The sequence below is a fragment of the Pseudoliparis swirei genome, chromosome 16 (genome assembly GCF_029220125.1).
Source record: "Pseudoliparis swirei isolate HS2019 ecotype Mariana Trench chromosome 16, NWPU_hadal_v1, whole genome shotgun sequence".
In the NCBI taxonomy this organism is placed as follows: Eukaryota; Metazoa; Chordata; class Actinopteri; order Perciformes; family Liparidae; genus Pseudoliparis; species Pseudoliparis swirei.
Window position 1 is genome coordinate 6,908,027 of NC_079403.1, and position 13,304 is coordinate 6,921,330.

At 43.7% G+C, this 13,304-nt stretch overlaps 2 protein-coding genes across 2 annotated transcripts in view; one reads left to right on the plus strand and one right to left on the minus strand.

Moving 5' to 3' along the window:
* The first annotated feature begins 396 nt into the window (after positions 1-396).
* Positions 397-8,344, plus strand: kif9 (kinesin family member 9). The gene is made up of 20 exons (XM_056433418.1): positions 397-765; positions 1,345-1,516; positions 1,721-1,827; positions 1,923-2,144; positions 2,821-2,904; positions 3,014-3,106; positions 3,361-3,508; positions 3,629-3,693; positions 3,772-3,849; positions 3,998-4,066; positions 4,321-4,425; positions 4,519-4,574; positions 5,014-5,089; positions 5,176-5,297; positions 5,858-6,031; positions 6,114-6,376; positions 6,770-6,934; positions 7,063-7,142; positions 7,340-7,423; positions 8,190-8,344. Exons 1-20 carry the CDS (start codon positions 670-672, stop codon positions 8,253-8,255), a joined length of 2,325 nt encoding a protein of 774 aa, XP_056289393.1. The 5' UTR covers positions 397-669; the 3' UTR covers positions 8,256-8,344.
* Positions 8,345-13,304, minus strand: part of scrib (scribble planar cell polarity protein) — a 66,176-nt gene continuing 61,216 nt past the window's right edge. Inside the window, exons 45-47 of the mRNA XM_056433417.1 lie at positions 13,164-13,238; positions 11,674-11,728; positions 8,345-10,225 (exon numbers count right to left, since the gene is read on the minus strand). Coding sequence (XP_056289392.1) covers positions 10,089-10,225; positions 11,674-11,728; positions 13,164-13,238 — 267 coding nt within the window. The 3' untranslated portion in view covers positions 8,345-10,088. The remainder of the gene's footprint in view (positions 10,226-11,673; positions 11,729-13,163; positions 13,239-13,304) is intronic.

Here is a 13,304-nt window from a genome sequence, read left to right on the forward strand (position 1 = left end):
TGAGTAGGTGGAGTTCTTACAGTCCTTGTATGTTTTGTGTTTCAGCCTAATTACAAAGTCCAGCTTTTTGTGTGGATACTGGCAGACAACATAAACACAACCAGTAAACCAGAGATCTTGTAAATATTACATCTATAACAAAGCAATGCAACAATCATTTCTGAAGGTAAAGCTGAATAATGCCATTCGTTTCTCACAACTCTTTCTCTCGGATTGCAGCATGACTAATCCAAACATTTTGTTTATGTTAGATTAATTTCAAGTTTTATTGAAAGAAATCAAACTGTCCAAAGCAGGTGACACCATTACCAAGAATATGTAACACTCTCCACACTTAGGTGTATCTCATAGAACATGGTGAAATGACGAAATTGACGTGGATAAAAAAAATATATACTCATAACTACTGTTAATTGTATATTTTAATGAGTGTTGACTAAAAATAGTTCATCGTCAGGTGGCACAACGCGCGCCGCCTCTGCAACTTTTCCATACTGTACGCGCGCTCCCGATGGTTACCATGACTACTGAATGGCAACCACAGACGGCGGCACCTGAAGATGGTGAGAACACACACAATACAGTCGTTCACGTGGATTTAAGATTACACATTTAGAGCGTGAGGCAGCTTGACTCGTGCTGTCCTCGTGTTTCTGGAGTCGAGTCGACATGAAGACTCAAAGCAGCAACGTCGGAGTGTTTGTCCGGATCCGGCCGACGGCGAACTTCTCCCCGGACGTCGTCGAGTGTCTTCCGGACGGACAGGTGGCGTTTTTTTCTTTTTTAGATATATGACTATTGAGATGCAATGACGTCACAATGAGAAGCCAGCCGGAAATAAAAGTCCGGGTAACTTTAAACTTCCGAGTTCATTTTTTTTTTAAATGCCTCATGATTGAGCAATTAGCAAGTCTAAGTTTAAAACGGGCTTGAACAGTAATGTTTCCACCCAGGAAGCACGAACTAAATCCACATTCACTTTTTTTAAGAGGCACAGGTGCAATTAATTAGATTATTGATTACCAGGCGTGTAGTTCCAGCCATCATTAACGGGATTACTTACACCTGTTGCTTGATTGAGTAGTCAGAAGAAGAACAAATCTTTTTATTTTGGGGTGATGCCGTTTTCAGCATATCAGAAATAAAGATGGAGGTAGTATTATCTGGTTCTTCTCTCTGAATACAAATATATTTCAGTTACAATATTTGAGCCCTGGAACCTCGCTCAGCACAGTGGACACCATGTGGTATGATTTCAATACATACATTAGTTTTTGTGCTTGAACATAATTCTGGTGGTTGGTGTCAAGTATATATGTATATATGTTTTTCCCCCCCCTCCAGACAGTTAACATCCATCCCAGGAAAGACTCCAGGAAGCAGCAGGACACCAGGAGCAATCAGCTGAGCTATTGGTCCTTCCGGCTGGAAGGCGTCCTGCAGGCTGTATCCCAGGAGGAGGTGTACGCCCGAGTGTGCCAACGAGTGGTACTGGGAGCACTGGATGGCCATAACGGTAAATCCTTTAGAAACATAAAGTGTGTAGTCAAGTATTAATATCAGATTTAAGCATATTGACATTCATACCGTCTACATGGCTGTAAGTCTGTACGTTTTGTATTTGTTTACAGCCACTAGAAAGGTATTTGATGGAAGTATGTTGTCTAATTTTGGAGATTTTCGTGATTGTATTGTCTGAAGTGTCTTCTGTGTTTTTCAGGTACTGTGATGTGTTATGGGCAGACCGGTGCGGGGAAGACCTTCACCATGACAGGCTCTACAGAATCATACCAGCAGCGTGGCGTCATTCCTCGGGCCCTTCAGGAGGTAGCTCGCATCATGTGACGATGTGTCTCTCTGACTGCTCCATTTAAGTAAATATGTCTTTTTATTTCAAATAAAATCTCGAATACGACATTCAGGTGTTTCTGGAGGTGGAGAAAAGGACCGAGCACGTCTTCTCTGTGCACCTGTCCTACCTGGAGATCTACAACGAGACCCTGGTGGACCTGCTGCAAGGCCCACCACGCCCATCTCCTCGTGGCATGGTGGTGATGGAGGAGCCGGGAGGAGGGGTGTTCATCCGAGGTCTGACTCTTCATCCGGTCCACAATGAGGAGGAGGCTCTCAACCTGCTGTTTGAGGTGTGGTTAGATGTTCACAGCTGCAAAAATAATTAAATTCACCTAGATTATTATGCCGATTCATTTTTTTGTTGTTGCCTGGTTTCTATTACAAAATAGAGGTTGTTGGGTTCAGTTTCTTGCATGTAATGTTTTGTAATCAGTTGTGGTTGATTAGGGCGGGAGCTGTATTAGATAGATAGATAGATATATACTTTATTAATCCCTAAGGGGAAATTTGTCGTCACAGTAGCAGCACCAATAAACTAAACACACGAGAATAAAATATAAAAAACAGGGATGAAAGATATAGATGTATACAAGTAAAATATAAAATACAAAATTAAGTATATATATGTATATAAAATGAAACGTATATGTATATATATACACACACACAAACAAATATAATACAATGACTGTGCAAAGTATACAAAGTAAAATATAAAATAATATATATATATGTCTATATATATACAACATATATGCATACACAATACAATACTAATGACTGCAGTGTAAAATTAAATAAAATATAAAAATATTAAATATAGACAGAGTGTGCAAAATGCAAAATGTGTGTTTAGTGTAAATAAATGAAATGTGTGAAGTGCAGATCAACTTAGTTAGTGCCATGATTTTATGGATGAATGAATTTAAGATGTAACCATGATAACGGTCTTCTTTCTTTACTCAGGCCGAGTTGAATCACATTATTGGATCACATGCCTTGAACAAGAACTCCTCCAGGTCCCACCGTATCTTCACTGTGCACATAGAGGTATTATTACCCTGACGGGTTACTGTTACGTCTCCTTTTTTTTTTCACCGTGGAAAACATGCAATGATTGACTGAATAAAAAAATACACACGTCTTTTCTTTCTCGCAGTCTCGCTCACGGTCTCTGTCTGATGTCAAGTACATCACCGCCAAGCTGAATCTGGTGGATTTGGCCGGATCAGAGAGGCTGGAAAAGACTGGGGTGAGTTTGAGTGTCTGACTCCACACATAGACACGTGTACGCTGAAAAGCCATTAAAAGGTACCTTTTGCATTGGTGACACAAGGTACATAAGTTATATACAGGTGGGACGTTAAAATCCTACTCTATTAAAAATGTATTTAATATAAGGTGTTGGCTTCTTGAACCTCCAGTCAAAGTGAAGAATAAGCGTTTCTCTATGAGTTGTCATGTGACAGTATCTTTCTTCTTCTTCTCACCTTTCTGTTCTCGCAGTCAGAGGGTCAAATGTTGAAGGAAGCGATGTATATCAATAAGTCGCTGTCCTTCCTGGAGCAGGCCATCCTGGCCCTGGCAGACCGGCGCAGAGACTTTGTTCCCTTCAGACAGACGAAGCTCACTCACGCCCTCAAAGACACCCTGGGTGAGACCGGCCCGGCCTCTGGGTTTGAACAACGCCAACAGATTATATTTGGATATTTAATGGTTATCTTTTCTCTGTTGTAAAACATGTATAATGAACTGCAGTTGTCCATTTCTGTAGGAGGGAACTGCAACACTGTGCTGGTGGCCAACATCTACGGCGAGGCTGCACACATGGAAGACACGGTAAGTGGTCGATACGTCCATCAATCGGAGAGCCGTCTCTTTCTCTCTGCTCTGGGTGATAATCAATATTCCTTGCAGCTCTCTACTTTGCGTTTCGCCAGCAGAATGAAGTGCGTCCAGACGCACGCTGCTGTGAATGAACACAACGGCACAGCAGTGAGTTCTCACACACCACACACAACAACTCTTCTGGGAGGTCATAACAGAGTAAAAAAGTGTCTTACTTTTGTTTATCGTCTGCATTGTATTCTGTTCTCTGAATGAAAATAACCACGTGGTTCATGAGATGTGACGTTGTGATCAGGCTCAGATCAAGAAACTTAAGAAGGATGTTCACATGCTGAGAGAGGAGCTGTCCATCTACACCACGCTGGTACATGTTCTAAATATATATGTAATCTGCACATCATTCACACTTTGTCATTGCCTCTCATCTCCTGTTATTCAGTGAATTACTTTAAATACTGTAAACGTACTATAATTCACCCTGTGTGTAACTCTCATGGTACGTTTTAGTATCAGGCAGTGCTTTCTAATGTTTATTTCAACATAAGAAATACTGAAACATCTTTCAGCTTGTTTTTTAATTCAAGATAAATCTCCGTTATTCACTTCACGCTCCGCCAGGCAAAGCGACCGAGCTCCCCGGACGACCTGCTGTCTAAAGCCGAGCTGGCTGACATCCAGAGCCAGGTTCAGAGGTACCTGGAGGGAAGCCTGGAGGAAATCAGCGTGAGAACATAACGCATCGCTACGATGCTTCCTCCGCTCCTAAACGTCTCCTTTTGAAGGCGTTCACGTTCTGACCGAGACATCTAATTACAGATTGCAAGTAACAGGCAGATCCAAGCGGCGTTCGCTCAGTTCAAGCTCGCTGTGCAGTGAGTAGCATCGACCTTTTGAAATATTCAACCTCCAAAATGCAGTTTTATTACCTTCGCATTGAAAATGCGGAAGGTTATGTTTTGATCGCCGTGTATTTATTTATTTGTTTGCGTGTTATTCGCATAACAATTTTTTTCAAAAACCGAATCGCATGAAATTTGGTGCGATTATTGATTATTATCCGGGGACCATTTAATTAGATTTTGGGATCAATCGGGTCAAAGGTCAAGGTCATGGAAAGGTCAAAATCTTATTTTTACCAATTTTTATCCAATTGGCATGCAACTAATGCCAACATGTTCATAATTCAATGCCCAATCTTGTGATATGCGAAGGTATGCGCTCTACCGAGTGCCCGTTCTTGTTTGGAAATGAAATTGTTACAAGCTTTATTTGTCAATGGTAAAAAAAAATGATGATGTTTCTGTATGCGAGAGGGAAGCAGAAGATTGAGCTATGCAGGAGCAAGAAGGTGGAGAAAGACCAGCGTGGGAACAAAGCTGCCGTCAAGGTCGGTACTTCTACAACTGACACTTTAGTGAACAACTCCTTGTGCTTGAGCTTTGATGAGATGTTGCTTCGTAAACTCTTTGGGAGGTGGACGGTCGAGGCGGCACCGACGATGTGGACGTTGGCGGCTTTGAGACGTCCACTCAATCACAGAAGACCAGCCAGCTCCAGAGTTCAACCAAAACCAGAAGGCCCAAGAACAAGCCGAGGTTAGTAAACCGTGAGCATCCCGTTAGCCAGACAGCTAACTCGGACGCCACGGCAACAAGAGGCTTTTTATTTGCATCCCACAAAAAGCGTTACTTGGAACAGTAGTTTAAACTCTGAGCGCGATCATCTCCCAAAAGAAGACTAATTAATAATAATGATAGAAGCTGTGTGTAAATATATTCGACATTCACGAGGCAGACGTCATTTAACCCTCCTGTTACCTTCACATTTACTGACATATTTTACCCTCGGGGTCAATTTGACCCCAGCAATTAAAACCTCCAGAAAATTATTAGAATTAATATTGTTTCCCAAGTTTAAGTGTGACTTTATGTTTGTTTGTTGACTACCTAAATAGCCCTTTAAATATATAAAAAAGTTGATATTTCTTATATGTTTGACAGTGAAAAACAGCCTGGGGTCAAATTGACCCCAAAGAACACCGACATTAAACATTGAATGGGGTCAAATTGACCCTAAAGGTAACAGGAGGGTTAACCAGATGAATGAACACATATAAAAAGCCAACCCAGGTTTCGTTCTCCCTGTGATGTTCCAGCCCAGGCAAGAGAGCGGGGAGTCCAGTTTCAAGGAGTCGTTTGGAAAGCGTCTCCAAATCCAAGCTGAACTCGGTCCAGACGCCCGAGCCGGAGGATGAGTCGCGTGAACCCGAACCGGAGGGCCGGGACGCACGGGAGTCTCAACCGCCCGCCAACGACCCCTTCCCTCTGGAGTGTGTATGACACGAATACAGACGTGTCTTTGACATGGCGGGCTCAGTCCTATAAATGGATCGTGACACTCTGTCGTTTTAGAACCTCGCCCCCGAAAGATTTGCCGTCTCCTCCCGGCTCCGCCCGGTCCAAAGCGGAGGCCTTCGAGGATTTTAAAGTGGGACACGGCAGCAAGATCAGCCGCATCCTGAAGGAGAACAAGGCCGTGCTCCGGGAACGCCACGGTCTTCTTCAACAGCTGACGGAGGAGGTCAACGCGGTCAAGAGGGAGATCGACTTCGCCCTGGCTTCCATACAGCAGCAGCAGGAGGAGGAGGAGGAGGAAGAGGCGAGAAGAGGCCGAGGTACTCGCGTTCACACCATCGTGAGGATGTTTATGCGGTAGAGGCTTTGTGGCTCTCCCCGTGTCTTTCCTGATACCAAGTATTTAATATTCCTAAAGGAATATCATACTAAATTTACATTTGATGACATTTCTCATGACATACTATACAATGACTATGTATTACCTTTTAAATGGCAATTCTATACTATGACTTTGACTTTATTATGACTTTCTTGATACCAAAAAGACTTCCCATGTTCGAAATGAATCGAAAAATAAATGTTCAATTACATATTTGGAATTAAAATGTACGACGTAGGTTTTTCTGCATCAAGTGGCTTTTTGTGTCCCTGATAAAAGATCTGGGACTAAAGAGGTGAATCTTCTTTGGGATTTATGTTTTTGTATGAAGGTCAACATTTAGTGACGGAGGAGGAGCCAGATGCCGCTTCATTGCTGCAGCTGAGGGAGCTGAAGGGCCAGTACCGGCAGCGGTATCAGGTGCACTGTGACATCAAGGCAGAGGTCGACTACTGTCAACAACTTGTGGATCAGTGCAGAGTGAAACTGTTCTCTGGTCAGTTCTCCACATATCTTACATCTTATTCTCGTCTGACTCAGCTCAGAGCTTTCATGGAATCATGTGTGCCTTTTGTGTGTGAAAAAAAGTTCAGAAAATAAATAAATTGCTTAATTATGTCCTAGAATTTGAGAACTGGTATGAGAAGTCTTTCCCGGCGCCCGAGGAGGAGTTGGACATAACGATGGAGACGACCCGAGAACAAGTGAGTCCGACACGCATTGAGTAAATAACGCTTCTGTAGTTTTCTATCAAGCTTTAAACAAATAATAGACGTAAAGGTCCATGACGCATTATACAAGTCAGCCGGCGTGCTGGGAGGAAATCATTTCCGTCTCGTAGTCGAGCGAGAGGCTGTGAATGACCTTTGGCGAGGAGTTACCGGCTTCATGCTGCTCTTAGGGGAAGGAGCAGCTTCTGGAAGAGGAGCTTCTTCCTGACAACTCCGAGTCCTTCTACAACGCCCGCTACCGGATGCTGAAGAAGGCGAGTCCTCTTTATTCTGTTTAACCCTCCTGTTACCTTTGGGGTCAATTTGACCCCATTCAATGTTTTACACCTCTAAAAAAAATGATTGGCGTCATGTTTTTTGCTTCATATTTCATGACTTTTCCTAATTTATTGGGGACAACTGGAAAAAACTAAAATTCACATGATATGTTTTCAATGTCCTGAACACAACTTGTACCCATCGGTGTTCTTTGGGGTCAATTTCACCCCAGGCTGTTTTTCACTGTGTAAAACATAAGAAATATACACTTTTTTATTTATTTAAAAGGCTATTTAGGTAGTCAACAAACAAACAAAAAGTACCTGACACTTAAACTTGGGAAACAATATTAATTCTAATAATTTTCTGGAGGTTTTACATGCACGGGTAAAAGATGTTAGTACATTTGAAGGTAACAGGAGGGTTAACACTCAATAGACAACGGCTCTTTTAATCAATAACATGACGTGAAGGGCGGTAACGGTGAGTATCATTTGGGCTTTCTTGAAACTCAAACAATATTGCCAACTAATCAGGAGATCTCCACAAAGAATCAGTTTTATCAGATGTGCTCTGAAGCTTCTGGAAAATTAGTAATTTAGCATGAAGAAATGACTAATGCGTAATTTAATCGATTAACTGCCATCATTTGGTTAACTCACCACGCATTTATGCTGTTGCCAGAACAACAGGATTGATTGATCAACAATCCTCAATTTTTGCACCAAAAACAACTCAACCTTTCGATGTTCGTCTCTACAGAGGAGCATCCGGGCGCTCTGCTTCACTCCGGTGCCGAGGAAGACTTCCTGGAGTTCTCCCCGTTAGCCGAGTGAGTTCCATGTACACGCTGAAGTGGGGGAACTGGTGTTCACACGTGATGCATGTTTGTGGAATAAATGACACTACACAGTGAATCAGCTTCTTAAATGAAAAGTAAAATTTATTATTCCTGAACCACAAAATAGACTTCTTTGGTTGTACAAATTCACTAGTTACAGTCTTGTGTGAGCTCTACCTCTTGACCCTAGGACTCTTGACCCTTTCCCTCTGACCTATTTGCAAGTAAATTCCCCCAGAGAGAACTCAAGACCAAAGAATAAACACAAAATCTTAAAACACTGCATGAATAATGTAGTGAAACACATCTGGAAAGAAAAGAAGATTTGCCTACTGTAAGTGAAAAAGAAAAGAGGAGATATCAGCAAATGTAATCAAACAAACTGAATTTCAGTCAGTGAGAACAACATGGAAAGCTATCATTAGAAGACCCACATTAAATTAACACAAATGCAACTATCCTGTGATTCTGTGAAAATACCCATTGGAGACATAAACGTGTGTTAAGCAATGAATTGAATGAGAACAATGTCTTGAGAGGGATTTCTAATTGGTTGTGCCTCTCCCAGCTCTCCCATTAACAAACCAATATACACGCAGAGAGCATCCCAATACCAAGCCCGTCCAAACCCAGAGAGTCAGCAGTCCAGACACTCGCTTGGTCCCGGTGAAGACCGGCTCAGTTTCAAACCCAAAGTTTGCTTTTCTTTTCAGTATTTGTACATTATTCACACAATAATAAATCATTTTTCAGTGGCGTCAGATTTAAATTAACCATAGACAGAAAAATAAAACAACTGCTACCTTCACATCAATAAGTAAAAAAATAATACCCATAAAGGGCAGGCTGAGTACCGTTAATTAAAAGATATTACTAGAATTGCGTTTCCAAACTTTGAGAGTGTGATCCGTTTCCGTAAAACTGGGAATGTAACGCAGTCAATTACAGCTCAACTTTGAATAAGAAATCTAATTTGTAGATATGCTTCTTTAAAAACATTTAAGAGGGAGTGTATATATATATATATATAAAGTAGATTAAAAGATGTAATATGATATTCAGCTTTAACAAAGTAAACCTCATAGCTATCTTTGACGTTGGTTTAAAAGGTACATTCTGATTAACTTTTAGTCATGCTGTGTGCCCAAAAAGACCGGAGGGGTTAAAATAGAAGGCCTTCAATTTGAAACGCTAAAAACAATAAATTACTTCGGATAAACGCAGTGCAAAAAAATAGATATGTAGTATATTTTGTAAAAGCTCTCCACATTGTGTGACTGTGAAGGTAGCAGGATGTTCCCTCCTCAATTAATATGTACACTCCCGTCTCGAGAAACCCCCGACATCTATTCACTGAAAGCCGACACGCGTCACTCAAGAAGTTAGTATAGCTATGACCCATTTCTTTTCTCTTCCAGTATGTTTTTTTTTCTTTCTTCTTTTTTTACAGCAAAATTATTGGAGGTGCGAAAAATAATCTAAACATGAGTCACCTTTTTTTTTTTTTTTTTTTTTAAACAGATCAGCTTCTACAACAACAACACAAAGGAGATCTTTAAGAGGTCTTTAAGTAGCAACCCTAGCTAACCACACGAGCTCCTTCCTGCCACGCCGCTCCCATCCACAGGCCAGACGGGATATAAGTGAGTGTGTGTGTGGTGACTGTCGGCGTCACCGTCTCTGCAGTGGTTATATACGGGAGAGTAACTCTCGCTCGGCTGACACCGTGTAGTGTTGAGTGACTCTGCTCCACCGTGTGTGTGTGTGTGTGTGTGTGTGTTCACACTGCGCCTCCAGCCCGCTCCTCTCGGGGGGAGGTGTTACGTGGGCACGGCGGTCTCCAGGCTGCGGCGGCCCTGCCTCAGTTTGCGCTTGTTGCTGTACAGGGCCATCTCCTCCAGAGCTGAGGGGGCAGGCAGCGGGGTGGGCACCTCGACCTCGGGGCTTGCAGCGGGCACTAAACAACAACAACAACACATTTCAGTCAAGCGGCTGCTATTTATCTACTTTTTTTTAAAAGATCAGACACGCCACAAGGGAAGCTGTAGAGAGGAGGAAAGGTGAAAGCAACTGGGCGGATCCCTTAAACCTGCGAGAGAAGCCCCACATTCACAGAAGCTGGAGGCGAGCAAATGAGTTGAGCAGGAGAAGTGGAGGAGTGACTGCTCCCTGAACTCGGCCATTAAAGAGACTCCAGACTCAGTGTCCATGTGGCTGAGAGGAGATGACTACGTGGAGCAATGCAACGGTTTAGTTTAAGTTGCTGCAATTATTCACAGTTTTCCAGGCAGCTGGTTTCTACATGTCCCTCTACCTGCGTGAGCTGCTTTCCCGTGAAAACTCATCTGGTTTAAGTTCATGAAAACAAAACTCGAGCGCAGTGTGCCATCACGACTCCAGACAGCAGATATTTCTCAACGTTAACAGTTGCCGCTTCAGAACGCAGAGTTATGCCACACAGCTAGCGGGTTAGAGAGAAAACGCACAAACCAACACCCGTGTCACATGTTACATACGACCACACACACACACACACACACACAGGATCCTACCAAGAGGAGCTGCTTATCCCAGGTAGTCACCTGCATCAGAGGGGATAGAACACATGGAGGTAATGGACGCGATACTTAGTCCACACACGTCTCTCCCTGGTCCCGGTCACTCAGTGTGTTATTACCGTCGCATTGAAAATACGGAAGGTTATGTTTTGATCGCCGTGTATTTATTTATTTATTTATATGCGTGTTATTCGCAAATCTCAAAAAGTATTGAACCGAATCGCATGAAATTTGGTGGGATGATTGTTTATTATCCGGGGACCAGTTGATTAGATTTTGGGATCGATCGGGTCAAAGGTCAAGGTCATGAAACAGTCAAAAATTCTCAGAACTCAAAAAAGTACTTGAATCGCATGAAATTTGGTGGGATGATTGTTTATTATCCGGGGACCATTTGATTAGATTTTGGGATCAATCGGGTCAAGGTCAAGGAAAGGTCAAACTCTTTTTTTACCATAGCACGATACATTTTTGTCCAATTGGCATGCAACTAATACCAAAATGTTCATAATTCAATGCCCAATCTTGTGATATGCGAAGGTATGCGCTCTACCGAGTGCCCATTCTAGTTTGTATGCGTGTTCCTCGCATAACTCAAAAAGTATAAAACCGAATCGCATGAAATTTGGTGGGATGATTGGTTATTATCCGGGGACCATTTGATTAGATTTTGGGATCGATCGGGTCAAGGTCATGAAAAGGTCAAAATCTTCTTTTTACCACAATTTCTATCCAATTGGCATGCAACTAATGCCAAAATGTTCATAATTCAATATGTGAAGGTATGCGCTCTACCGAGTGCCCGCTCTAGTTACCACCTGAAGTCGTGCACAGCTCCGGTTCTCACCTGGGTTGATGGAGCCGTCGTCGATGAACTGCGGGTCATCCGCTGCTTCCGGGGTCTGGAAGGGAAGAAGAGATCCGGTGAATGACCGAGCGGCGGCGGCGCACCGTCGCCTCGACCCCGGGGGAAGCCGTCACCGCGTCGGCAAGCGAGAGCGTGCCGGCCGCTCGCCGCCGGGTTAGCAGACGGCGCCGAAGCTCCCAGTCGGTCAGAGAAGCCAGAGCGGCTCGACTGGACGCCCCCAGGAGAGAGGAGCGCGGTAAAGAAGAGGTTAACTCTGGGTTCCTCGTGCAGCCAGAGAGCGACAGCCAACAGAGCGACAGCACCAACAGGAGTCACATTGGAAAACTAAGCAGCATGTTAAGTTGTCTTTGTGTTGATGCCCTAATAATAATAATAATAAACCAACTTGGACCTCGGTCCAGAGACCGGAGCATCGTGTGATTGTGTTCTTACAGGGTTGACCATGTCGGTTTATTAGTAATCGACACATTTCAGCAAGAATTGACTAAAGAAAAGAAAAGATACTGTGTCCTCCTATTTAGATTTTTAGTGGGAGACATAATAATCTAAGAAATTATATGATTGTAGAACTGTGAATAGAAAGTAATTTATGTTTGCGTGAATTTTGCGTTTACAGCTCCGAGTCTTTATCTGGTTTCTCTCCCATGAATTCTTTGAATGTTTTGAACCGTTTGTTTGATGACGTTTTGGTGTGTGTGATGTTCTGCCGTCATGTGACCTTGCAGACGCCGGTGGTCCCTCGAGTCTCCTGTTCTACATGACTCATGTTTATAGAAATCAACACATAGCCTTTAAACACTACTTTTGTCCGTCCATATGCAGGAAACATTGCGTCAACACAGATAAGCAAAATCACTGAAGAGAACACGCACAAACTGAAGTCACTGCGCAACAACCAAACTACACGGGATCCCACACTGCGGAGCGCAGGCCGACACGGGCACAGAAGACCAGATGCTTGAACCCCAAGAGAAGACCGCTGCCAGACCAGCTCACCGCTCCCAGAGCCCCCGCTCCCTCCTCCATCTCTTCGTTCACACGGAGAAGAGGAAACTAACTATTTCACTCCCCACCTCTCCCCTCTGCGTGACTGAAGACGCGTGGAACGAGATGGAAGTGAGTGTGAGGGGTGGATGAGATGCAAAGTTTGTGGCCATTTCCCCCCGGAACCAATTCTCGTTAGTGGGGTCAAAAACCGCTGCTGAGTGGCGAGTGGGGGACCAGGAAGGGAGGAGCGAGACCCCGGCGCCGATTTGGCGTCGTTTAACGTCGAGTGAGTCGAACTCTTCGTCGCGAAAGGGGGAGTTAGTGAGCCAATCGTATCGTGCGGAGCAGGCGGGACTCAATCGTGGAGCCAGAACCCAGACCTCAGTCACACTGATGCCTCTCGACCCCCAGAGGAACCAGAGGGGAGAGGCAGCGGGGGGGAAAGCAGGGGGGAGGGGGGGAGCTCAGCATGCAGCCAATACCTGGATGTCGTATACGGGTTTGGAAGAAGGAATGGCGGCAAACTGTCGGTAGTCAAACTTCTTTGACGACAGGGACTAGAAGGATAGCAAAAGGGAATGAGCAGAGGTTGAGGGAGAAGAGGAAAACAATGACAAGAGGAG

Excerpts from the sequence above, each read along its gene's own strand:
- kif9 (XM_056433418.1), top strand. The coding sequence starts at position 670 with ATGAAGACTCAAAGCAGCAACGTCGGAGTGTTTGTCCGGATCCGGCCG. Across the intron at positions 4,426-4,518 it reads GAAGCCTGGAGGAAATCAGC|ATTGCAAGTAACAGGCAGAT; the intron begins GTGAGAACATAA and ends ATCTAATTACAG. Across the intron at positions 7,143-7,339 it reads TGGAGACGACCCGAGAACAA|GGGAAGGAGCAGCTTCTGGA; the intron begins GTGAGTCCGACA and ends TGCTGCTCTTAG.